Below are 27,560 nucleotides of genomic sequence, written 5' to 3'. Positions count from 1 at the left end.
AGAGAGAGAGAGAAAGAGACTTACATGCCGTGTCGGAGGACGTGCCGTTCCCACTCTATGCTGTTAGTGAAGCAGCGACCACAGAACTCACAGGGGAAGCGCCTCTCAGCGGAGGCAGTCACACTGCTGCTGCTGGGGGAAACTACTGGGACGTCTGGGGAACAGACAGAGATCAGCATGATGAGAGGGGCATATGATACGACATCAGCCCAGACAGATACAGCAGAGACCCAGTCATGTCAGATTACAAGGCTGGAGTGAATCCCATTTAAATTCAGGAAGTAACTGAATTGGAATTTCAGTTTACCTCTCTGAATTGACTGCATTGAAATGGGACTGAGCCCAAACCTTTTGGTAGCAGCCAACAGAGATGCATTTGGCATTGTTAGTCATATTGTTAGTAGTAAGTAAGTAGGCTTGCATGAGCCTTGGCTTGTGCGAGCCAGAATGGCTCATAGGGAAGGAAACTATCTCCTGTTTCTGTAGCGAGAGGCAGCTTTATGTACAAGTACACCCCCTGGACAGGACCCTAGTCTATCGCAGGGCCTTACCCCCAATATATCTCCTTAATGCTGAGTTCCAAACAGAGAAGCATCAGGTCCCATTTTTACAGTATTTGGCATGGCTCGGCCAGGGATTGAACTCACAACCTTCCAATCTCAGGGCGGACACTAACCACAAGGCCACTGAGTTGTTAGTCATATCAATAATGATGATGAAGATCCTTGTTAACCTTTTGGAGCTGGCTTTTCTGCCTCTGCCTCTTCAATCCTCTTCTCCTCCTCCTCCTCCTTCTGCTCTAGCTCTTCATCTATACTCTCCTCCATCTCCACTTCATCCTCCACAATCTCTTCCATCTCCACTTCATCCTCCACAATCTCTTCCTCCATCGCTCCTAATCCATCCTCCTCTCTCGCCTCTTCCTCCTCGGCACTACTGTTCCTCTCCTTTATAGCATCCAGCTGATCCAGGTTGACCTGCCCCATCAACTCAAAGTTACGGATCACCTGATCAACAAAAAAAGACAAGAGGTATGATTGATTGATTAATGAATAATTGATTCATCAGTATGATCAGTGTTGCAGTGGAAGGTAAACGCCTTGAGAGTAAAAGTGCATTGAAAGTATAGGAAGTGTTACTTTATTCCCCGTGAATGGCAGTTTCTTTTTCCCCCACTACATCACTGAGTATGAAGACCCCATTGGGTATTACTGGAACTGATACAACAAATTCTGGTTGTGAACAGGTTGTAATGAAGTCATTTCAACCTGCTGCCCAATGGGACGGTCTCTGAATACACATTCTACAGGCAGTTCAAGTTGCTCATGTTTAGTGGTACTGTATATAATGCTATTATTCAACAAGAAGTACATTTTTATTTTACAATCTATGAGCACTCCACCACACACTATGATTGACAGGTATCGCGTCAGAAAGAGTTGCTGTAATTGGCCAACAATGAGCACACAGTAAGAGTAACTTCTCTCTTCCTTCCCTTTCAAGGGAGCACTGCTGTCTCCGTCTGTGCCCTTTTAAGTTTAATGTATACTTCAACCTCATGAAATGCCATGTGACCTCGCTCAGCATCTCATGCATTATCCCCATTATGGGACTAAGGGAAATGAAACCTATTATTTGTGATATGCACTCAGAATAGATAGCAGGCAGCTTCTTCCTACCAAGCATATGTGTGTGGGATTTGAATCATCTGGCATGATCTACTTTGTATGACTACAGATACTTTTATCGGTAAGCACATTTGATCTGCATGTCATGGAGATATCATGATACAGTACTGAAATAACTCAGAACGTATTAGACACTGATGTTAAAAACACTAAAGACCAATTGAAGCCATTGTTTTACAATCAAGGTATCCAAGCCTTTTGGGTTTTCATCTCTGAGGTTAAGGTGTGCCAAAACGGAACTGTATACAAGTTGACGCGACCTCGTGACTGTCTCAGGGCGACATCCTTAGAAAACTGCCTGCTTTAAACAGTAAGTAGGTCATTTTGGATCATTTTTATTTTAAAGCCGACCCATCCTACCAAATGCTAGCTCTCCAGGTACTTGTATTAAAACAGCTGACTGTAGGTTTGAGCCAGGGTGCATGCTGGGACTTGTAGTTCTGACCTACCTTGTGCTCCTCTCGGAGGTGTTCCTCCAGCTGGTAGCGCTGCCTGCTGTCGTAGTAGCACAGCTGGCACTGGTAGGGTTTCATCTCATTGTGCTTGGTGAGGTGCAGCTGCAGGCTCTGGTCGCTGGAGCTGGTGAAGGTACACTTGTGGCAGCGGAACTCCCCGCCGGCCAGGTGGCGAGACAGCTTGTAGCGAGACACTTCCAGGGGCACCACATGCTCCTCTGGGGTAGGGAAGGAGGGGGTAGAGGGAGGGAGTGAGGGAGGGGGAGAGAAAGAGATAAATATTATGTCAACAGCATCATAGCACCTCCAACTGTGAACTTAATAAGTATAGCTAATCCTTTTGGTGTGCGACGATACGGCGTGATATCAAGCACTGCAATACCAGTACAGCTTTGACTTTTAGGGAGACTCAGTGAGCTCCTTCCACCTGGCACGAACAGTTATTTCCTCTAAATTGTCTTAACAATATTTGAGCACATAAAACAAGTAATCACGGGTTTTGGTCTGGCTTACCCCTGTGCAGGACGATGTGGTCGATCATATTGCTCTTGTATTTGGTGTGGTAGAGACAGAGGGGACAGCGTAGGTCTTTGGGACCCTCCTCAGGAACCACAGTGTGTCCTGCTTCCACATGCATGGTGAATGTCGACCTGAGAAGAACAGAATAGATCTAGTGAGGCCGAATGGAAAAAACAACCCACAACTCAGTTGTCAACCAACCATCATAAAAAGAAGAAAAGGAAGACATAGGCTCTTTCCCAATTTGTCTCTCAGTGATTTCGTACGTCCACTCCAAGATGGTCTCTTTTTCAATTTCAATCACGTCCTCTTTCCATTTTCTCAAAATGCTTTGGAGGAGAAGGTCCGAAATGAGGGATCCTCTCCTCCAATGCGGTTTGAGAAAATGGAAAGAGGACGTGATTGAAATTGAAAAAGAGACCATCTTATGTTGTCACAGTAACATTAATTTCCTTACTTGGAGCAGGTGAAGAAGGAGCAGTCTTTGCACTTGAACAGTTTCTTGCCTCCGTGTCGGTCTCTGTAGTGGCGTCTCAGGCTCTGCATGTATCCCGAACTGAACTCACAGAACTCACAGGTCAGGATGCCGTCCGGCCGGGTGTCAGAGCTCGCAGCCTGGGGCCGGGCGGTAGGGCTAGAGGATGTCACATGACTACGAGACGCCACCTGGTAGTGACTGAGCTGCCTCCTCACGTCCACTGTCTCATGCGGGTACCCAGCACCTGAGAGAGAGAAGTGTGTCACTGTCAATATTGACAGTTCTGTAAGTCGCTTTGGAAAAAGTGTCTGCTAAATACTAATATCATAAAATGGAGGTCGGAAGTTTACATACACTTAGGTTGGAGTCATTAAAACTCGTTTTTCAACCACTCCACAAATTTCTTGTTAACAAACTATAGTTTGGGCAAATCGGTTAGGATCTACTTTGTGCATGACACAAGTCATTCTACCAACAATTGTTTACAAACAGGTTATTTCACTTATTATTCCCTGTATCACAATTCCACTGGGTCAGAAGTTTACATACACTAAGTTGACTGTGCCTTGGAAAACAGCTTGGAAAATTCCAGAAAATGATGTCATGGCTTTAGAAGCTTGTGATAGGCTGTATTTCAAGGCCTACCTTCAAACTCAGTGCCTCTTTGCTTGACATCATGGGAAAAACAAAATCAGCCAAGACCTCATAATTTTTTTTTTAGACCTCCACAAGTATGGTTCATTCTTGGGAGCAATTTCAAAATTTCCATTAGTATTATTGTTTGTACAGATGAACCTTCAGGTGTTTGGAAATTGCTCCCAAGGATGAACCAGACTTGTGGAGGTCTACAATTTTTTTTCTGAGGTCTTGGCTGATTTCTTTTGTCCCATAAACATCATGGGACCACGCAGTCGTCATACCGCTAAGGAAGGAGACACGTTCTGTCTCCTAGAGATGAACGTACTTTGGTGCGAAAAGTGCAAATCAACCCCAGAACAACAACAAAGGACCTTGTGAAGATGTTGGAGGAAACAGGTACAAAAGTATCTATATCCACAGTAAAATGAGTCCTATAATGACACAACCTGAAAAACTGCTCAGCAAGGAGGAAGCCACTGCTCCAAAACTGCCATAAAAAAAGTCAGATTACGGTTTGCAACTGCATATGGGGACAAAGATCGTACTTTTTGGAGAAATGTCCTCTGGTCTGATGAAACAAAAATAGAACTGTTTGGCCATAATGACCATCGTTATGTTTGGAGGAAAAAGGGGGAGGCTTGCAAGCCTAAGAACACGATCCCAACCGTGAAGCACAGGGGTGGCAGCATCATGTTGTGGGGATGCTTTGTTGCAGGAGGAACTGGTGCACTTCACAATATAGATGGCGTCATGAGGGAGGACAATTATGTGGATAATCTTCCAAATGGACAATGACCCCAAGCATACTTCCAAAGTTGTGGCAAAAAGGACAACAAAGTCAAGCTATTGGAGTGGCCATCACAAAGCCCTGACCTCAGTCAAATGGAGAATTTGTGGGCAGAACTGAAAAAGCGTATGCGAGCAAGGAGGCCTACAAAACTGACTCAGTTACACCAGCTCTGTCAGGAGGAACGGGCCAAAATTCACCCAACTTATTGTGGGAAGCTTGTGGAAGGCTACCCGAAACGTTTGACCCAAGTTAAACAATTTAAAGGCAAGTCTCCCGGACAGGCGGGAGACTCCGGCAGCAGCGCCGGACAGGCGGGAGACTCCGGCAGCAGCGCCGGACAGGCGGGAGTCTCCGGCAGCAGCGCCGGACAGGCGGGAGTCTCCGGCAGCAGCGCCGGAGAGGAGGAAGGCTCTGTCAGATCTGGGCTGAGGGGCTCTGGCGGCCCTTGGCTGACTGGCGGCACTGGCGGCCCCTGGCTGACTGGCGGCACTGGCGGCCCCTGGCTGACTGGCGGCACTGGTGGCCCCTGGCAGACTGGCGGCGCTGGGCAGACTGGGCAGACAGACAGGGTGGCGACACTCCCCTGGCTTTGCCCAGGGTCCTCTCCCGTCGAGGATTTCTTCCCAAGTCCAGAAGTCCTTATTACGCTGCTCCTGCTGCTGCCCGTTACCACGCCGCTTGGTCCTGTTGTGGTGGGTGATTCTGTAACGGTTTTCTTTAGGTGAAGTAGAGGCGGACCAAAATGCAGCGTGGTGGTTATTCATGTTCTTTAATTTATAAAGACACTAACACACTAACACACACACACACACACACTAACAAACACACTAACAAACACACTAACAAACACACTAACAAACACACTAACAAACACACTAACAAACACACTAACAAACACACTAACAAACGTGAGAAAACCTAAAACAGTCCTATCTGGTGCAAACACAAAGACAGGAACAATCACCCACAAAACCCAACACCAAACAGGCTACCTAAATATGGTTCCCAATCAGAGACAATGACTAACACCTGCCTCTGATTGAGAACCATATCAGGCCAAACATAGAACTAGACAAACTAGACATGTAACATAGAATGCCCACTCAGATCACACCCTGACCAACCAAAACATAGAAACATACAAAGCAAACTATGGTCAGGGTGTGACAGCTACCAAATACTAATTGAGTGTATGTAAACTTCTGACCCACTGAGAATGTGATGAAAGAAATAAAAGCTGAAATAAATAATTCTCTCAACTATTATATTGACATTTCACATTCTTAAAATAAGGTGGTGATTCTAACTGACCTAAGACATTGGGGCGGCAGGGTAGGTTGCAAGGTTGCAAGTTCAAACCCCTGAGCTGACAAGGTGTCCCTCTGCCCCTGAACAGGCAGCTGTTCCTAGGCCGTCATTGAAAATAATAATTTGTTCTTAACTGACTTGCCTAGTTAAATAAAGGTAATAAAAAAGACAGGGTATTTTTACTAGGATTAAATGTCAGGAATTGTGAAAAACGAAGTTAAAACGTAGTTGACTAAGGTGTATGTAAACTTCCGACTTCAACTGTAATTACATAGAAGGGCCGAGTGTGGACATGGTGAATGATAATCATGGAGGAAATATTACCATTAACCAGGATACAATAACTTCCTAACACCCTTCCAGAATCTGAGAAGTGTGATGATTTACCCAAAGACCCAAATAAGTAAACATCGCTTCGGAATCAGAATGGATTTGAAGTGTGCAGGGTTTTTCTTCTGGAATTCAAACCCCATCACAGCTCTACTATAACATCCCAGAACAGTGCCTGTGATTGTCACCACAACTCCCCCTCCGTCCCCTCCCATTCCCAGTGTAGTGTATAATATCAATGAGCAACCTCATCTACTTGTCCTACTTCCAGAGTACACCACATCAATAAATAAAACCAAGTACCGGTGAAAGGATGTCTGCATGTGAAAAATACTTCATTCTGCAGTGTCAAGATGAAGTGAGCGCAGAAGACAGCAGAAAGACTGATTTTAAAAAAAATGCATTTCTTACTTTCATACTTGGGAAAGAAAACTGGGACCCACTTGAAATGACGTTCAGCTTATAAAGGCTTCATAAGCACTACATAAATGTGTTTGTGCATCTGTAACGCTTTTATAACAGGTCCATAAACGTGTCATTACTGTGTGTCAAAGGTGACATAACCCTCTATGTCGATATGATATAAACATGTGCTTTATAAAGGGTGACATGTTGTGCTGAAGGATGGCACACTCTCTAAAGTGAAGTCATGTTCGTCACATTACACCTAATATTTGAATGAAGGCCAAGTTTGATGCATTGGTCCACCACGCGTGGAAGGTCTGGTGGACCAATGCATCAAACTTGGCCTTCATTAATTAGGGTTAAGTTTAAAATCCAATTTTAAGAAGAGAAATTATGGAAATGGACATAATTATTACTTTGTGGCTGTGTTAAATAGTGACGACCGGCAAACTCAGCAAGGTCCCTCCCATAGTGGGCGTGACCATAGAATTCTAAGGCCAACATTGAATGGTTGATATCTCAGGCTTAGATGTGCTGTGTGCGCAATTTCCCCAACATAAGGAAATTGAAAGTGTGTTTCTTCTGGAACCAAATCACCTGTTCTTCAGTACACAAACACACACAAAACTATATAACGAGCCATACCGTGCATTGATGGACCAAGTCAGGTCTTTGACACATTCACCCACTCTCCCGCTGAAAGATCAGCCACAACAAGTTGGCACCATTGTAACAGATTGCAATCAAGCCCTTCTCTCCAACATGGGAACAGAAGACGAATACCTGGTGCGGTAGTCTCACGTAAGACTACTCCAAATCATCTTGGCTCTGACACACACACACACACACACACACACACACACACACACTTTGCAGGTCCATCAACCCATTTAAATACCTCTCACACCCTACCTACACTAACCTGTGAATAACGATATAAATTAAGGTTATCAGCAGAGCGTTAATAACCTATGTATTGACACTATGTAGGTGTCCTGTAATACTTTGTTTGGAATATAGATAACTTTAGATAGATAGATAACTTTAAAAAAAGATAAGGGCGTGGACCAGAAAACCAGTCAGTATCTGGTGTGACCACCATTTGTCTCATGCATCGTGACACATCTCCTTCACATAGAGTTGATCAGGCTGTTGATTGTGGCCAGTGAAATGTTGTCCCACTCCTCTTCAATGGCTGTGGGAAGTTGCTTGATATTGGTGGTAAGTGGAACACACTCTCGTACATGTCAATCTATTATCATGCTGAAACAAGAGGTGATGGCGGCGGATGAATGGCACGACGATCGGCCTCAGGATCTCGACACAGTACCTCTGTGAATTCAAATTTCCATCGATAAAATGCAATTGTGTTTGTTGTCCGTAGTTTATGCCTGCCCATACCATAACCCCACCGCCAGCATGGGGCACTCTGTTCACAACGTTGACATCAGGAAATCGCTCAACCACATACCCGTACACGCTGTCTTCCATCTTCCCGATACAGTGGAAACCGGGATTCACCCATGAAGAGCACACTTCTCCAGCGTGCCAGTGGCCATCGAAGGCGAGCATTTGCCCACTGAAGTCGGTTACGACGCCGAATTTGCAGTCAGGTCAAGACCCTGCTGAGGACGACGAGCACGCAGATGAGTTTCCCTGACGAAGTTTCTGACAGTTTGTGTAGAAATTTGTGCAAACCTACAGTTTCATCAGCTGTCTGGGTGGCTGGTCACAGACGATCCCGCAGGTGAAGAAGCTGGATGTGGAGATCCTGGGCTGGTGTGGTTACACATGGTCTGCGGTTGTGAGGCTGGTTAGATGTACTGCCAAATTCTCTAAAACAATGTTGGAGGAGGCTTATGGTAGAGAAATTCAATTCTCTGGCAACAGCTCTGGTGGACATTCCTGCAGTCAGCATGCCAATTGCACACTCCCTAAAAGTTGAGACATCTGTGGCATTGTGTTGTGTGACAAACCTGCACAATTTAGAATGGCCTTTTATCGTCCCCATCATTGTGTTGCGTGATAAAACTGCACATTTTAGAGTGGTCTTTTATTGTCGCACAAGGTGTATTGATCATGCTGTTAAATCAGCTCCTTGATATGCCCCAGCTGACAGGTGAATGGATTATATTGGCAAAGAAGGAATGCTCATTAACAGGGATGTAAGCACATTTGTGCACCAAATTTGAGGAAAATAAGCTTTTTGTGCTCATGGAAAATGTATGGGATCTTTTATGTCAGCTCATGAAACGTTGGACAGACACTTGTTCAGTACATCAAGTCAGACACTTTTGGTCATTCATGACACATACATAAAGGGAATTATCACTAACAAGTAACACACAATAAACATTAAAAACATGGTTAAACCATACATTTCCTTTTATTTTATTTTAAACAATACACATATATTACGTTTCCAACAGTCCAGCAATGTAATTTTATAAATTTCATTCATTTGCTGTGCATGACTGCACTTTAAAGTGTCTCATCCTGTAGTCCAGCATTTTAGGGAAAGTTGAGGTCAGGTTCAATATTGGCGATGCACCCAAGAGAAAAAACGGTTGGGCCATCCTGGTTTAGAGTAATATAATGTATGCAATTTAGCAGACACTTTAATCCAAAGCGACTTGCAGTCATGTGTGCGTGCATACATTTCCATGGGCTGTCCCGGGAATAGAACCCACTATCGTGGCATTGCAATGCTCTACAAATATGCATGACAAGGTTATACATTCTTTGTGAAGCCATAATCTATTATGATTTCTAAAGCCTTTATTATGCGTTACTTAAAACACAGCTTTATGTAATATTTGACATAGTGGGTTATGTCGCATTTGACATGGGTGGTTATGCCACAGTTATGCCACATTTATTAACCCTTCATAGAGCATGACATACAACTATAGATGATATGTGACACATTTACAGTGGGGGCAATTTCTCCCACTTAAAAAGATAAGAGAGGCCTGTAATTTTCATCATAGGTACACTTTAACTATGACAGACAAAATGAGAAAAAAAATCCAGAAAATCACATTGTAGGATTTTTTATTAATTTATTTGCAAATTATGGTGGCAAATAAGTATTTGGTCAATAACAAAAGTTTACCTCAATACATTGTTATATACCCTTTGTTGGCAATGACAGAGGTCAAATGTTTTCTGTAAGTCTTCACAAGGTTTTCACACACTGTTGCTGGTATTTTGGCCCATTCCTCCATGCAGATCTCCTCTAGAGCAGTGATGTTTTGGGGCTGTTGCTGGGCAACACGGACTTTCAACTCCCTCCAAAGATTTTCTATGGGGTTGAGATCTGGAGACTGGCTAGGCCACTCCAGGACCTTGAAATGCTTCTTACGAAGCCACTCCTTCGTTGCCCGGGTTGGTGTGTTTGGGATCCTTGTCATGCTGAAAGACCCAGCCACGTTTCATCTTCAATACCCTTGCTGATGGAAGGAGGCTTTCACTCAAAATCTCACGATACATGGCCCCATTCATTCTTTCCTTTACACGGATCAGTTGTCCTGGTCCCTTTGCAGAAAAACAGCCCCAAAGCATGATGTTTCCACCCACATGCTTCACAGTAGGTATGGTGTTCTTTGGATGCAACTCAGCATTCTTTGTCCTCCAAACACAACGAGTTGAGTTTTTACCAAAAAGTTATATTTCGGTTTCATCTGACCATATGACATTATCCCAATCTTCTTCTGGATCATCCAAATGCTTCAGACGGGCCTGGACATGTACTGGCTTAAGCAGGGGGACACGTCTGGCACTGCAGGATTTGAGTCTCTGGCGGCGTAGTGTGTTACTGATGGTAGGCTTTGTTACTTTGGTCCCAGCTCTCTGCAGGTCATTCACTAGGTCCCCCCGTGTGGTTCTGGGATTTTTGCCCACCGTTCTTGTGATCATTTTGACCCCACGGGGTGAGATCTTGCGTGGAGCCCCAGATAGAGAGAGATTATCAGTGGTCTTGTATGTCTTCCATTTCCTAATAATTGCTTCCACAGTTGATTTTGTCAAACCAAGCTGCTTACCTATTGCAGATTCAGTCTTCCCAGCCTGGTGCAGGTCTACAATTTTGTTTCTGGTGTCCTTTGACAGCTCTTTGGTCTTGGCCATAGAGGAGTTTGGAGTGTGACTGTTTGAGGTTGTGGACAGGTGTCTTTTATACTGATAACAAGTTCAAACAAGTGCCATTAATACAGGTAAGGAGTGGAGGTCAGAGGAGCCTCTTAAAGAAAAGGCTACAGGTCTGTGAGAGCCAGAAATCTTGCTTCTTCCCCACTATCCCCTGGGTACTTAGACCTGTGTTCTCTGTTTGGCTGCTGCCAGTTGGTCTTGCTTGTCAAGTCAACCAGCATTTTGTCTCAGCTCCTGTTTTGTCCAAGTCTCTTTTTTTTCTCTCGCCCTCCTGGTTTTCACCCTTGCCTGTCCTGACCACTCTGCCTGCCCCTGACACTGAGCCTGCCTGCCTTGACCGGTTGTTTGCCTGCCTCTGTTGCTGTAATAAACATTGTTACTTCAACACAGTCTGCATTTGGGTCTTACCTGAAACCTGATACTTACACAGCCTGGAAGTGTGTTGGGCCATTGTCCTGTTGAAAAACAAATGATTGTCCCACGAAGCGCAAACCAGATGGTATGGCGTATCGCTGCAGAATGCTTTGGTAGACATGCTGGCTAAGTGTGCCTTGAATTCTAAATAAATCAAAGACAGTGTCAGCAGCAAAGCACTCCCACACCATCACACCTCCTCCTCCGTGCTTCACGGTGGGAACCACACATGCGGAGATCATCCGTTCACCTACTCCGCATTTCACAAAAACACAGCGGTTGGAACCAAAAATCTCAAATTTGTATTCATCAGGCCAAAGGACAGATGTCCACTGGTCTAATGTCCATCCTCTGCAGCAGCGGTAACTCTGGTTCTTCCTTTCCTGTGGTGGTCCTCATGAGAACCAGCTTCATCATAGCACTTGATGGTTTTTGCGTCTGCGCTTGAAGAAACTTTCAAAGGTCTTGAAATGTTCCGCATTGACTAAAGTCAATGTCTTAAAGTAATGATGGACTGTCGTTTCACTTTGCTTAATTGAGCTGTTCTTGCCACCTCATGAAGCTGGTTGAGAGAATGCCAAGAGTGTGACAGCAAAGCTGTCATCAAGGAAAAGGGTGGCTACTTTGAAGAATCTAAAATATAAAGGATATTCTGATTTTGTTTAACATTTGTTTGGGTAGTACATGATTCCATATGTGTTATTTAATAGTTTTGATGCCTTCACTATATTCTACAATGTAAAAAATAGTAGCAATAATGAAAAACCCTGAAATTAGTTGGTGTGTCCAAACTTTAAACTGGTGCTGTATTTAATAGTGCAAAACCACCATGGAGCAGCAAGCAGCAGAGTCGTCGGGGAGTTTAGAAGATCAGCCAAGGAGAGAAAGCAAGCCTTCTTCAAAGTGGAAATGATAAACTTCTGAAGCACTTTAAAACTTCAAAGGCACTACACGTTTGTAATGTCCTGCATTGCAGCAAAGTTCTCCAATGGCGTGATCGAATTAATACTCTAGCAGCCTCCAGCAACGATAGCTCGTCATCTTAAAAATCGTTTTACACTAGTATCATTACGATCACAGACAGTAAAGCAAAGGACAAGATCGTTCATAGCTTAAAACTCTATACCTAACTAAAAGTTTAGCAAGCAATCCACCAGCTTTGCCATGTTACCAAGCTACAAAGATTGAGAGTGAGAGAGAGATATTTGATGGGCTCTGGTCCTCCTCAATGCTTAATTTGTTTTCTGTAGCCAATGGTGACATGGGGGTTGCATTCCATAGTGCTTCTCTGCTCTGTCTGTGTTCCATGTTTTGTGTTCCACTTCCACCTAGAGGGAAAATTCCATTGTGCCAGCAGCAGATGACAGCTGCCAAGAACATTCTAGAACAGAGCGGACGGTCGGTTGGACACATGGAGAGCCGGGCACCTGACACGCTAGATTAACACCTTCTGGGAACCAGTCATGGGCACAATCAGAAAGATATATCCTGTTTTATCAGGTCTAACACCGTGAATTCTGTGATTTCAGAGGAAGACCATGCTTTTACTCCTACCACAATGTTTCCCAAAGCGGTGAAATGGGCTGCCCTGCTGAGTTCTGATGCTCTCCAGACGTGAAACGAACAAGACTTGTACTGGTAGTAATTGAAAATGTGTATTTGTGTCAACAGCTCCTAAACTGCATATCAGCGAATAAATGATAAATTAGGGCTAATTTGAAAAAGTGATCTATCTAATTGTGAATTTCCTGGTAAATAAAGAATAAATAAATAAGACAAAAATAGACAAAACCAAAAACTCTAAGATCAATAAAAGTCCCCCAATCTGTTAGATGCTACAGATGGAGCTCTTACCGTCAAGGTCAGAGGTCAGGGGTGTCTGGTGAGTATCTGAGCCCAGCCTGAAGGGCCTGATCTGGGGGTCGTGGCCGGCCTGGGGAACCTGGGCGTGGGTGGTAGTGCCAGCGCGCAGCTTGGGGAGGGTCAGGGCCTGCCCATGGTCCCTCAGAGAGTGCTCCTTCAGTTGGCTGATAGTCATTGAGGAGAAGGGGCAGGACAAGCACTTATATGTGTTCTCGCCTGTAAAATAATAATAATAGAAGGGTTTTATAGAGCACTTTTTAAGGACCTAAAGACACCTGTGTGTGTCTTCAGGAATGAAATCAATCTTTCATGAATCTCGCAGTTTTATTATGACCCCCTCGGACATTAATAATTATCGCCCAATCTCTAAACTACGTATATCTGTTGCTTCTTTGGTAATAAATTACATTGTAAATAGCATTGACAAAAGGCATTGTGCTGCCCTTTCATAGACCTGTTAAAGGCTTTCGACACTGTTGACGTTCCATTATTCATTCTTAGACTGTCTAACATTGACCTGGGTCAGGCAGTTTGCAATTGGTTTGAAAATTACCTGATAGACAGGACACAATGGGTTTCTTCTGATGGTGCTAAGTCAGGTTCCTTTGACATTAATTATGAAAGGTGTCCCGCAAGGGTTCATTTTAGGTCTTGTACTTTTTACTGTCTATATAAACAATATTTGTCTTTCTGCAATTGATTTTTTAATACATACTATCCTCCTGTATGCAGATGACACTGTTGTGTATGCTATTGCCCCCGCAGTCGGCTCTGGCTCTTTCGGAGCTCCAGTCTGCCTTTAGTGCCCTGCAGAAAGCCTTCATTGAACTCAAATTGGTACTAAATGCAGGTGAAACCAAGTACAGTATGTTATTTTCTAATTCACGTCAAAATGTATCTGATGATTTATGTATAATTATGTACATTTGATCGTGTCCCCGATTATAAATATCTGTGCATCTGGATTGACGAAAATCTTTCAGAAAGGACGTTAATGAGTTAGTTAAGAAATTAAGATTTCAAATGGGCTTATTTTATAGGAATATGTCTTGCCTTTCGTTATATAGCAGAAAATAATAATTCAGTCAACATTCATTCCAGCTTTAGACTATGGTGAGATTGTCTATATGAATGCAGCTGCCACTGTATTGAACACAGTTTATCATAGTGCACTACCTTTCATTACACCAATAGGTTCAGTATACATCACTACATTCTTTATCAGAAAGTAGGATGGACCTCAAGTCTCGTAGATCAATTCACTGCTCTGTTTTTGTTTATAAAGCCTTCTAGTGCAAACTACCACGATACCTTACTTCATTGTTAAATTACAGACATACGAGTTACCAGACCCAATAGCAGGGATGGCTAATGCTAGAGGTCCCATTGATCACTAAAGAATTAGGAAATGTGCAAAGCCTTCTGCACTTTGATGGTCTGGTGCCTCTAGGGAAGTTCAAGTCGTATGTTGTATGTTTTATTACGTTGTATGTTTGAATGCTGTACATTTTATGAATTGTGCTCATGCCGGGCTTGATTTCAATGGCTCCCTGCTAAAATGAAGTACACAAATATATAATTCTAATTTCGTTAATGCCCAAGCGACAGTTCAACCGAGACAAAAAAGAAAAAGAGCATAAACTTTGGTCAGAGAGAAACTCTTTTGAGAGTGGCTTTATCCAACTTAGTATAGAGTTGAGCATGTCATTCAGTGTTCAGACTTCGAGTAGCACGAGACACAAAAATCTGCCTCTGTCAACAATTTTCAATTTTTTTTAATACAATTTTTATGATGACCACCCTCAGTCCATTCAAGGGAAATCGATAGGCTTGATACTATATAGTAAGCCCAAAAGCTTTCACCCAGACAGACAGAGCCAGCGCCTGCCGACGGATCTGAAAAGAGGGGTGTTGACACTCATTTTCTGCTAATCTACCCTTGAATGACTTTTGCACCTTATCGAGAGAACCAGCATTCACATACCACAACGTTACCCACTGTGCACACCATGTCATTTCAACAAGGAAATGTTGGTAATATTTAGTTGAGATGTTGATCATTGAGATTTCAATCTTTATTCACCCACACACAAGGAGGGTAAGTAGTTTGTTGAATTCACTATGCTTAAAACCATCTAAAAGAACAACCAAAATCCAATAAAAAAAACTAGGTTTGATTTTTGGTTTAGTTGTCTTGAAACACTGCGCTTTCAACTATTTAAAAGCATGACAAAGGCCTAGGTCAGATCAAGCATTAACCGGCGATAGCCGACACCCGCATAAGTAGCGCTTTGGCGGTGTCTGAGGTAGAGCTGTCAAATCAGAGCGGCTGCTCCTGTGGTCATTGTCACGAAGCCACCCACTTGTGTTAGAAGTTTAGAACGAGAAAGTGTCGGCTAGCACGGATCTGATAGAATCTAGCCCAAGGTTCAAATGGGAATACAATGTCAGATATTCTGTATTTATACATCTTCACTGTACTTCTTATAAGTAGTAGTACTGCTAGGTTTTACACAGTCAAATGTAACAAATATCTACATTTTCTATTAAAAAAACTGTACAAATGATACATTTGTGACATCAATATATATATATATATATATAAAATAATCCAAATGATTCAATACAATAAGGTGTGATCTGTATGTAAAATATTTACATTTGACATTTTTGTCATTTAGCAGATCTAAAATCTATGAATCTATTACTGAGAACAGTAATATTTTACACAAACATGAAGGTACCCATAAGCAATCATTTCTGAACTAAACAGATAAATGTAAGAAAATTATTTTAAAAAAACGGCAGATATGGCGTTTTGAAAATAAACTCTTTAAATACTGTTACAATAGTTTGTAGATGGCATTTACTTTAGAGTATTTATTGTATTACAAAAGTACTAATGAATTGTGTTTGGTTGACAATGCAAACAAATATCAACATGAAGTGCATTTAAAGTTTGATTTGATTTATTCCTATCCTTTATCTTAGATTTTCGGCTGGAGACGTGAATCCAACACGTTCATTATTAACTTGACGATTACATCTGAAATCAACCTATGCTTGAAGTCCTAGGCTTATATGTATTGGACATTTTTTGTTGAACCCTGGGTTGAATTGAAACGTTAGTTGTTACTAACTTCAAATGCCGTAGGCCTAAATAGTATCCTTGACGATATATCACTTATAAAGTATGGTTATATTTTATTTGCCCTGTTAAACCTACCCTTTAAAGGACTTCGATAGCAACAGTGAATATATTTAGTTATCCATAGAAAGATTCAATAAATCATTCTCACGATAGCACATTGGCAGTAGTCAGTGACAAATACAAAGCTCAGCAGGGCTGACCTTAGTTAAAACCCTGGATGGGAGACTAAATAGGTAACTGTACTGTAGATAGTTCAACTCTCCAGTAGAGGGTGCGGCCCAGCTTATAATTTTTTTTTCTGATGCTGGATATAACATTGAAAATATGACGTTGTTCCAAAAGGTACAAATTCAACATATTTTATACAAGGTGAAAATTGGTTACCATCATGACATAATCCTGTGGTTGAAATGTTATCCTCAAAACAATAGTTTTGATGACTTTTAGTAGGTTCTACGTCACAATGAGTTGACAAATTACGTTGAAACAACGTTGACTCAACCAGTTTGTGCCCAATGGGTATGGATTCCACATAAACATTATGCATTACCAAGGCAGCAATCAAAACCCACAGGCAAATACGTGGCTGGATGATTGTGAGATTGATACAATACACAACAGAAGCAGAAAACATGGTGTTTTTGACACCACCACCAACAGACCATGTCAGAACACTTTCAAAATGTAATCAAATTCTAAATGGCTCTGGTTCGGAAGTCGATTATCTGAATCAACTGTTGATTGTTGTCGACTCATCTTTCTGTGTTATTTTCCAATCATAACTGTAGACAACCATTCATGACTAGTTTTTGTACTCTCATTGTCATTTGTGATGATTGACTATCTATTCCTCTGCTCGGGCATTGGTTCACTGGCTGCATCTGTGGAATCAATTTCTGTAGACTACAAAATCCTTTGCGAAAATACAAGATATCTAATGAAAGAAACATAACATTGAACAGAGAAAATATATAGGATGCGTCTGCAATGGCACCCTTTTCCCTAGGCACCCTTTTCTCTATATAGTGCACTACTTTTTGACCATTTTGGACTCAACCAAAGACTTTGCATAGCTATGATATTCAATGTACTCAATCACAAGAATCAGTTTAAGATATTCCCATAGGGGACATCCTAAGGGAATGACGATATTAGTGTTGATTTAAGATTCTCAAACAGCTGTGGTAGTCAGACATTCAGACTAGCCCACAGCCCAATACACAGGTGTGGTCAATAACCCACTAGTCTGTTTCAGGATCAGTTTGTGCTGTTTAGCCAACTACGAGTAACAATTCTACTTACAGTTCCTTCCGGAAGTATTCACACACCTTGACTTTTTCCTCATTTTGTTGTGTTACAAGGTGGGCTTAAAATGGATTCAATTGTCATTTCTTGTCAACGATCGACACAAAATACTCTAATGTCAAAGCGGAAGAAAAACATTTGTAAAACATTTAGGAAAAATAAAACACTAATATATTTTGATTACATAAGTATTAAACCAATACATATCAATACATGTTAGAATCAATTGATTACAGCTGTGAATATTTCTGGGTAAGTCTAAGAGCTTTGCACTGCTGGATTATACAATATTTGCACATTATTCTTTAAGAACATTTTCCACACTCCGTCAAGTTGGTTGTTGATCCTTGCTAGACAGCCATTTTCAAGTCTTGCCATAGATCTTCAAGACGATTTAAGTAAAAACTCAGGAAAATTCAATGATGTATTGGTAAGCCATGCCAGCGTATATTTGGCCTTGTGTTCTAGGTTATTATCCTTCTGAAAGGAGAATTTGTCTCCCAGTTTGTTGGAAAGCAGACTGAACCAGGTTTTCCTCAGATTCTTTTTATTAAAAAAACTCCCTAGTCCTTGCCAATGACAAGCATACCCATAACATGATGCAGCCACCACCATGCTTGAAAATATGAAGAGTGGTACTAAGTGACGTGTTGGATTCACCCCCAAACATAACACTTTTTTTATTCAGGACATAAAGTTTCACTTTAGTGCCTTATTGCATACAGGATGCATGTTTTGGAATATGTTTTATTCTGTACAGCCTTCCTACTTTTCACTCTGTCATTTAGGTTAGTATTGTGGAGTAACTACAATGCTGTTGATCCATCCTTAGTTTTTCTCCTATCACAGCCATTAAACTCTGTAACTGTTTTAAAGTCACCATTGGCCTCAAGGTGAAATCTCTGAGCGGTTTCCTTCCTCTCTGGCAAATGAGTTAGGAAGGATGCCTGTATCTTTGTAGTGACTAGGTGTATTGATACACCATCCAAAGTGTAAGTAATAACTCCACCATGCCCAATAGGGGCATTGGAAAACATTCCTGGTCTTTGTTGTTGTATCTAATACAGATAATTGTAATCTGTACAGATAATTGACTTATTGACTCAAGACATTTCAGCGTACATTTTTTAAATTAATTTGTAAAAATGGCTAAAAACATAATTGTACTTTGACATTATGGGGTATTGTGCATAGGCCAGTGACACAAAATCGACATTTAATCAATTTTAAATTTAGGCTGTAACACAACAAAACGTTGAACAATTCAAGGGGTGTGAAAACTTTGAAGGCACTGGAAGTAGAAGTTTTGCCCCATAACAAACAATGACCACTGGTGAAGTCGTGGTGAGCACAGAGTAGTGAGGTGTGTAGTTTTTACCTGGGTGCGCTTTGTGCAGATGACTCTTCAATCGGCTCAGGTAAGCAGACTTAAAAGGACAGAGCTTGCATCTGAAAGGCTTGTGGTGCCTGTGGTGAGACTGCACATGTTTGTCCAGACTGAGGAGAGAGACACAGACAAAGAGGAGCGAGAGTGAATGAGAAGAAAGGGAGGGAGACAGAGAGAGGGGGGGAGGGTCAGAGTGGGATGTAGAGAAAGAAACTTCTACACCAACTACGGCCCATTCAATCCAGCCCACGGGAGGTTTGATAAATACTTTCTTCTTTTTTTCTTTTTTTAAAACTCTTGAACGTCTAAAACTAGATAGAAAGTATGTCAAAATTAGAATGGACTTTTCCTGGCCTGCAAATGGATTTTTTTACAATCAAATCAATTACAAAAAATCTGTGCGGTGCTTGAAATTCTGTGGCCCTTGAGCCAAAATGTTTGCCGACCCCTGGTCTGCACATGTTTCAACACATCACAACAGAATACTTCCAAGGAAGCAGAGGGAATCTGATTGTACCTAACTTGATTTTCTGAACCACAACTAGCAGAGAATTTCGAGTGACTATTGAGCAGAGGCCATAGCAGAAAACCATCTACCATGGTCCCAGTATCCCTAGTGTATCTCTGTGTGTCTGACTGCAAACCACATAGAAGGGATCTGGGGAATATGAATGTGTTTTCATCCCAGCCTCTTGGGTGGCATAGGAACACATTTACTTTCTGGGTCAGCAATACAGTGGGACTACACAAGGGAGCTGAGATGAGGTCTTTCAGCTTTGGATAAGAAGACAAATTACACTATCAAAATGTCTGCCATGTCTACAGTGTCTCAATGGATTCTACTGGAGTGAGTTTTGGAGGAAATGCGCATTCCATCTAGCCTGGTGCCAGATCTCTTTGTGCTCTTTTCTACCCCGTTGCTCCGTCATTGTCAATCACAAACAGACTGGCACATAGGCTACATTCCATCCAGAGTGTATGTCCGATATAAAGCATAGCTCAGATGACAGATGGCGTCGACAGATAGGGCTGCCGTGCTTCTAGCGCTTAGGAAACTTTGCAGTATATATCTTTTTTGTGTTATCTCTTACATTATTAACCCATCATTTTTATGTGTTATTACAGCCAGGAAGAACTTTTGGATATCAGAACGGCGGTAACTCACCAGCATTACCAGCACTACGACCTGGAATACGACTTTCCTGAATCTGATCCTTTGTTCGTACCCCCCAGGGCAATTGAACTGATTCCAGAGGCTAACAAAAAACACCGCCGGCGGAGGAGAGGTCCTTGGAGTGGACTTCTAGTCCGAATTGCAACACCACACCACCCACCGCATCCAAGTATATTACTCACTAAAGTTCAGTCTCTGGATAATAAAGTTTACGAGCTCAAGGTGAGGAATTCCTTCCAGAGAGACTTCAGGGATAGTAACATACTCTGTTTCACGGGAACATGGCTCTCTATCTGAATTCGTACAGCCAGTTAGGTTCTCAGTTCATCACGCAGAACATGAATAAATATCTCTCCGGGAAGAAGGAGGGCAGGGGTGTATGTTTCATGATTAACTACTCATGGTGTGATTGTGATAACATACAGGAACTCAGGTCCTTTTGTTCACTTAACCTAGAATACCTCACAATCAAATGCTGACCGTATTATCTCCCAAGAAAATTATCTCCGGTTATAGTCACAGCCGTGAATATTCCCCTGAAGCCGATACCACGACGGCCCTCAAAGAACTTCACTGGACTTTAAGCAAACTGAAAACAACATATGCTGAGGCAGAATTTATTGTAGCTTGGGATTTTAACAAAGCAAATTTGAGAAAAACGCTACCGAAGTTCCATCAACACATTGACTGTAGAAGTCGTGTTGCTCAAACACTCGACCATTGCTACTCCAACTTCTAGGATGACTACAAGACCCTCCCCAGCCCTCCCTTCGGCAAATCTGATCATGACTCCATTTTGCGCCTCCCTTCTTATGGGCAGGAACTCAAACAGGAAGTACCCATGCTAAGGACTAGTCAACTCAGGTCTGACCAATCGGAATCCACGCTTCAAGATTGTTTTGATCACGTGGACTGGGATATGTTCCAGGTAGCCTCCGAGAATAACATAGATGAATAGAATACACTGATACGGTGACTGAGTTTATCAAGAAGTGTATAGGAGATGTTGTACCGACTGTGACAATAAAAACCTACCCTAACCAGGAACCGTGGATAGATGGCAATATTCGAGCAAAACTGAAAGCTCGAACGCATTTAACCATGGCAAGGTGACTGAGATATGGCCGAATACAAACAGTGTAGTTATTCCCTTCGTAAGGTAATCAAACAGGCAAAACGTCAGTATAAAGACAAAGTGGAGTTGCAATTCAAAGGCTTAGACACGAGACGTACACTTGAAGTCAGAAGTTTACATACACCTCAGCCAAATACATTTAAACTCAGTTTTTCACAATTCCTGACATTTAATCCTAGTAAAAACTCCCTGTCTTAGGGTCAGTTAGGATCACCACTTTATTTTAAGAATGTGAAATGTCAGAATGATAGTAGAGAGAAAGATTTATTTCAGCTTTTATTCTTTTCATCACATTCCCAGTGGGTCAGAAGTTTACATACACTCAATTAGTATTTGGTAACATTGCCTTTAAATTGTTTAACTTGGGTCAAACGTTTTGGGTAGCCTTCCACAAGCTTCCCACAATAAGTTGGGTGAATTTTGTCCCATTCCTCCTGACAGAGCTGGTGTAACTGAGTCAGGTTTGTAGGCCTCCTTGCTCACACATGCTTTTTCAGTTCTGCCCACAAATGTTCTATAGGATAGAGGCCTTGAAATAGATCCACAGTTACACCTCCAATTGACTCAAATTATGTCAATTAGCCTATCACAAGCTTCTAAAGCTATGACATTATTTTCCGAAATGTTCCAAGCTGTTTAAAGGCACAGTCAATTTAGTGTATGTAAACTTCTGATCCACTGGAATTGTGATACACTGGAATTGTGATACACTGAATTAAGTGAAATAATCTGTCTGTAAACAATTGTTGGAATAATTACTTGTGTCATGCACAAAGTAGATGTCCTAAACGCCAAAACTATAGTTTTAACAAGAAATTTGTGGAATGGTTGAAAAACAAGTTTTAATGACTCCAACCTAAGTATATGTAAACTTCCGAATTCAACTGTATACACTAAGTGTACAAAACATTCGCAACCTAATACTGAGTTGCACCCCTTTTGTCCTGAGAACAGCCCCAATTTGTTGGAGCATGGAAAAGAGTTCCAGAGGGATGCTGGGCCATTTTCCCACACATTTTCCCACAGTCAAATTGGCTGATAGTGGATCCCTCCGAATAACCCAGGTCATCCCACAGATGCTCAATTGGATTGAGATTTGGTGACTGGACAGGCCACTGCAGTAAGATGAATTCGCTGACATGTTTGTGGAACCATTTCTGGACAATCCTAGCCTTGTGGCATGGGGCATTATCCGTCTGAAAGAAATCTATTTGCACTGCTGCCGTGAAGGGCTGCACCTGATTGGTAATGATGTTCAGATATCCTGTGACATTCAAACATTGCTCCACTTTTATTAAGGGGTCCAATGTGTGCCATGAAAACAGCCTCAACACAATCACACCACCACCACCAGTGTGCAAAGTTGAAACGCTGATGGATGCATGTACCCGTGTGGTTTTCTCCATACCCTAAGTCCTCCCATCAGCGAGAAACCGCAGGAACCAGGATTCATCAGACCAGGCAATGTTTTTCCAATTCTCAAGTGTTCACAGTGTTTTCGTTCCTTAGCCCACTGCAACCGAGGTCTCTTGTTTTGATGCTGAAAGAAGTGGAACTGAAATACCACATTGTGTCAAGGTACGACGAGTTATTTTATGTCTTTGGGCATCAATGGTGTACTGGACTGTCAGTTGACTAACCGTAGTCAGTTTGTTGCTCTGCACAATTCGTGTCAGCCTCCTTTGTCTTCTTTCATCAGTGGCCCGTTTTTGACCACTGGCTGGATGTCCTTTTGGTGATGGACGATTCTTTATACACACAAGGAACTGTTGAGGGTGAAAAACCCAGCAGAGTTGCAGTTCTTGACACACACAAACAGGTGTGCCTGGCACCTACTACCACACCCCATTCAAAGGCACTTACATCTTTTTTCTTACCTATTCACCCCCGGAATGTCAACATACACAATCCATGTCTCAAGGCTTAAAAATCTTTCTTTAACCTGTCTCCTTCCGTTCATCTACACTGATTGAAGTGGATTTAACAGCTGACATCAATAAGGGATCATAGCTTTCACCTGGATTCACCTGGTTAGTCTATGTCATGGAAAGAGCAGGTGTTCCAAATCTTCTGTCCACTCAGTGTAATATAATATATGCCATTTAGCAGAATATTTTATCCAAAGCAACTTATAGTCATGCGTGCATAAATTGTACGTATGGATGGTCCTGGGAAACAAACCCACTAGCCTGGCGTTACAAGCTTAGGTGGGCTTAGGTGGTGTGCGTGGCATGGGGCATGGCGCATAGCAATGGGCTGGATTTTAGATAACATTTTAAGGGTGTAGAGAAATGTTTTAATATTAATTCCTGGATTTCTACCAATATCTCCATGGAGTTAAGAAAAAATGTAGTAGTTTTAAAGCTAATTTCCTGTGATTCCACATATTCTGCCATGGAGCTGAGAGAAAATTGTGCAGTTATAAGCATTTTGCCATGTGTTAACGCTGTGTTCTTTTGCTCAAATATAATAACAAAATCAATACTGCTAAATTCATTGTTTTGGGAATTTTTGCTTTTCTTTTGGTGAATGTTAGTTCTCAAAGATTATATTATAAAATAATATATAGGTCCATTGTCTTTTCTACATATTTAATATCTTTATATCTGGTTTTAGTCAGTTAAGTTTACAGTTTTTCCATCCCGAAAATGTATTTACAAAAAATATATATATTTATATACAGTACCAGTCAAAAATTTGGACACACCTACTCGTTCCAGGGTTTTTCTTTATTTTTCCTATCTTCTACATTGTAGAATAATAGTGAAGACATCAAAACTATGAAATAACACATATGGAATCGTGTAGTAACCCAAAAAGTGTTAAACAAATCATAATAAATGTTTTATTTGAGATTATTTAAAGTAGCCACCTTTTGCCAGCTTTGCACACTCTTGGCATTCTCTCAACCAGCTTCACGAGGTATTCACCTGGAATGCATTTCAATTAACAGGTGTGCATTGTTAAAAGTTAATTTGTGGAATTACTTTCCTTCCAATCAGTTGTGTTGTGACAAGGTAAAGGTGGTATACAGAAGATATCCCTATTTGGTAAAATACAAAGTCAATATTATGGCAAGAACAGTTCAAATAAGCAAAAAGAAACAACAGTCCATCATTACTTTAAAACAAGTTTCTTCATGTGCAGTCGCAAAAACCATCAAGCGCTATGATGAAACTACTGGTTCTCATGAGGACCGCCACAGGAAAGGAAGACCCAGAGTTACCTCTGCTGCAGAGGATAAGTTCATTAGAGTTACCAGCCTCAGAAATTGCAGCCCAAATAAATGCTTCACAGAGTTCAAGTAACAGACACATCAAAACATCAACTGTTCAGAGGAGACTGCGTGAATCAGACCTTCATGGTCGAATTGCCGCAAAGAAACCACTATTAAAGGACACCAATAAGAAGAAGAGACCTGGTTGAGCCAAGAAACATGAGCAATGGACATTAGACCAGTGGAAATCTGTCATTTGGTCTGACGAGTCCAAATGTTAGATTTTTGGATTCTTCCGCCGTGTCTTTGTGAGACACAGAGTAGGTGAACGGATGATCTCTGCATGTGTGGTTCCCACTGAGAAGCACGGAGGTGTGATGGTGTGGGTGTGCTTTGCTGGTGACACTGTTGATGATTTATTTTGAATTCAAGGCACACTTAACCAGCATGGCTACCACAGCAATACGCCATCCCAGTTGGACTATCATTCGTTTTTCAACAGGACAATGACCCAACACACCTCCAGGCTGTGTAAGGGCTATTTGACCAAGATGGAGAGTGATGGAGTGCTGCATCAGATGGCCTGGCCTCCATAATCACCCAACCTCAACACAGTTGAGATAGTTTGGAGTTGAATGAAGGAAAAGCAGCCAAAAAGTGCTCAGCATATTGTGGGAACTCCTTCAAGACTGCTGGAAAAGCATACCAGGTGAAGCTGGTTGAGAGAATGCCAAGAGTGTGCTAATTTGAAGAAACTCAAATATAAAATATATTTTGAATGGTTTAAAACTTTGCATTGATCTTAGGCTTGTGTGCAGCTGCTTGGCCATGGAAACCCATTTAATGAAGCTCCCGACTAACAGCTCTTGTGCTGATGATGCTTCCAGAGGCAGTTTGGAACTCTGTAGTGAGTGTTGCAACCGAGGACAATTTTTACACGCTACAGCACTCGGCAGTCCCGGTCTGTGAGCTTGTGAGGCCTACCACATTGCGGCTGAGCCGTTGTTGCTCCTATACTTTTCCACTTCACAATAACAGCACTTACATTTGGGGGCAAATCTAGCACGGCAGAAATTTGAAGAATTGTTGGAAAGGTGGCATTATATGACGTTGAAAGTCACTGAGCTCTTTAGTAAGGCCATTCTACAGCCAATGTTTGTCTATGGAGATTGCATGTATGTGTGCTCGATTTTATACACCTGTCAGCAACGGGTGTGGCTGAAGTAGCTGAATCTACTAATTTGAAGGCCTGACTTTTGGCCATGTAGAGTAGAATGGTAGTCATCTTACATTTTGGAACTTCACAGACCTATTGATCAAACAACCATGAAAAAAGTATGCTCCCTCCCTCAGTTGCCTATGCACATCAACAAAAACAAGATCAAAAACAAGATCACAATGCTAGCCAGAGAGAGATGAGATAAAATCTAACGAGGGAACACTAGATAAACCCCCTCAAACTTTTTCAGCTAGTTGGCCGTCAGAATTGCACTGTTAAACGATGGGGAGTAACGTTAGTAGCCTGCACTTCCTTCTGCAAGTTGTCTGCCTGGACTAACCCACATTTTGACAACTGAATGGGAACTTTCCTGCCTGCCTGCCAAATACATTGACTGGCAACTAAGAGATATGCTAACTGTGCATAAGTTCAGCATAGCTAGCTAGCAACACGATTCACGTGTCTGTACACTTTCCCTCCACTGCTCGCTGTAAACGGGACAAACAAAAGCAAAGCAATTGAATTCAATGATGCAAATGCATCAGCCTGTAATTTCATAGAGTAGAACTCAACTGTTGACTTGCTTGTGTGTCCTATTCGGCCCGCAGGCCTTGTGTTTGACACTTACGCTAGCCAATTAGCCAAGTTATGACTGACTTGTGATCATTGCCCTTGCTAGTTTGATTGTATTGACATTCCCAGCCTTAGTTACAGTGATCCGTTTTTGCTCTAAATATTGAGTCGTTGAAATTGAAACAGTGTATCCCGAATGAGTGGAGGCAGCAAAAAATGTACCAGGCCAGCTGTGATTTACAACCTGATAGCAATATTTTTTGGACTACCAAGAAATGTGCTGGTGAATTATATTAATTATGCATTAAACTGCATCTATCTATTCTGCCAACACTGTACGTCATAGAATTTTGAGTCAAATAGAACCTATTTGTAAAACCTCTTAGAAAGTTGGTTTTGTAGCATAAACTAGGCATTTTATATTTTGTTTCACATTTGCAATGTAGTTAAAACACTGTCAGTTCCACTTCCATACAAGTTTATATTATATCCTCTTACTTGTGTCTGAAGGGTGAGACGAACTGGCAGTACTGGCAGCTGTACTTGTCCTCTCTGGTGAACATGGCCATGGCTGAGTGGCTCCTCTCGTGGGACCTCAGCCCCTGCATGGACATGAAGACACGGTCGCACTGGGCACACGGGTGTCCCCCTGTCAGCCTCTCCTTCACCTGGTCAATGGGCAACACCGCCGCCCCAACCACCGGTGACATCCCAACTGCCATCTCTGCCGTCTCCATGGCAACAGCAGCCCCGGCGACCACCATCGTCAGGTCCTTGGGGACTGACTCCATGACAGAGTTGTTGGTCACCTCTTCCACCTCCCCGTTAGTGAGGCTGCTCTCAGCCGGGATGGTGGACAACGGCACATCTGCGACTTCCTGCTGTTGAAACATTATAAGATACATTTTTACTCTCAATTTCCATTTCACAAATATGCTCTGGCAGGTAACATGACATCCAGACTAGAGGCTGACCGATTAATCAGAATGGCCGATTAATTAGGGCCGATTTCAAGTTTTCATAACAATCGGAAATCGGTATTTTTGGACACTGGTATTTGGTATTTTTTTTTGTTAACTACACATGGTTGATGATATTACTAGATATTATTTAGCGTGTCATACACACTCTGACAGAGCATACAAGCATACAAGTATCTAAGTATCTGACTGAGCGGTGGTAGGCAGAAGCAGGCGCGGAAACATTCATTCAAACAGCACTTTCGTGCGTTTTGCAAGCAGCTTTTCCTTGTGCATCAAGCATTGCGCTGTTTATGACTTCAAGCCTATCAACTCCCGAGATGAGTCTAATAGCGTGCTAATGGCGTTTCAATCGTCACTCGCTTGCTCTGAGCCTTGGAG

At 42.1% G+C, this 27,560-nt stretch overlaps 1 protein-coding gene across 4 annotated transcripts in view; it reads right to left on the bottom strand.

The window, feature by feature from the left end:
• LOC109877830 (zinc finger protein 462) overlaps positions 1 to 27,560 on the bottom strand; it is a 91,957-nt gene that overhangs the window by 3,537 nt on the left and 60,860 nt on the right. The window contains exons 5-12 of one of the 4 annotated variants that reach the window (XM_031803135.1): positions 26,698 to 27,077; positions 18,873 to 18,991; positions 13,030 to 13,254; positions 3,120 to 3,384; positions 2,657 to 2,793; positions 2,138 to 2,361; positions 734 to 1,007; positions 25 to 154 (exon numbers count right to left, since the gene is read on the bottom strand). In XM_031803135.1, coding sequence (XP_031658995.1) covers positions 25 to 154; positions 734 to 1,007; positions 2,138 to 2,361; positions 2,657 to 2,793; positions 3,120 to 3,384; positions 13,030 to 13,254; positions 18,873 to 18,991; positions 26,698 to 27,077 — 1,754 coding nt within the window. Of the gene's footprint in view, positions 1 to 24; positions 155 to 733; positions 1,008 to 2,137; positions 2,362 to 2,656; positions 2,794 to 3,119; positions 3,385 to 13,029; positions 13,255 to 18,872; positions 18,992 to 26,697; positions 27,081 to 27,560 lie in introns of all 4 variants that reach the window. The other 3 variants (XM_020470048.2, XM_031803137.1, XM_031803136.1) reach the window with 3 other exon arrangements.

The sequence above is a fragment of the Oncorhynchus kisutch genome, linkage group LG23, assembly GCF_002021735.2.
Source record: "Oncorhynchus kisutch isolate 150728-3 linkage group LG23, Okis_V2, whole genome shotgun sequence".
NCBI lineage: Eukaryota > Metazoa > Chordata > Actinopteri > Salmoniformes > Salmonidae > Oncorhynchus > Oncorhynchus kisutch.
Note: the sequence above shows the minus strand (reverse complement) of the source record. Positions and strands in the feature narration are given on the sequence as shown.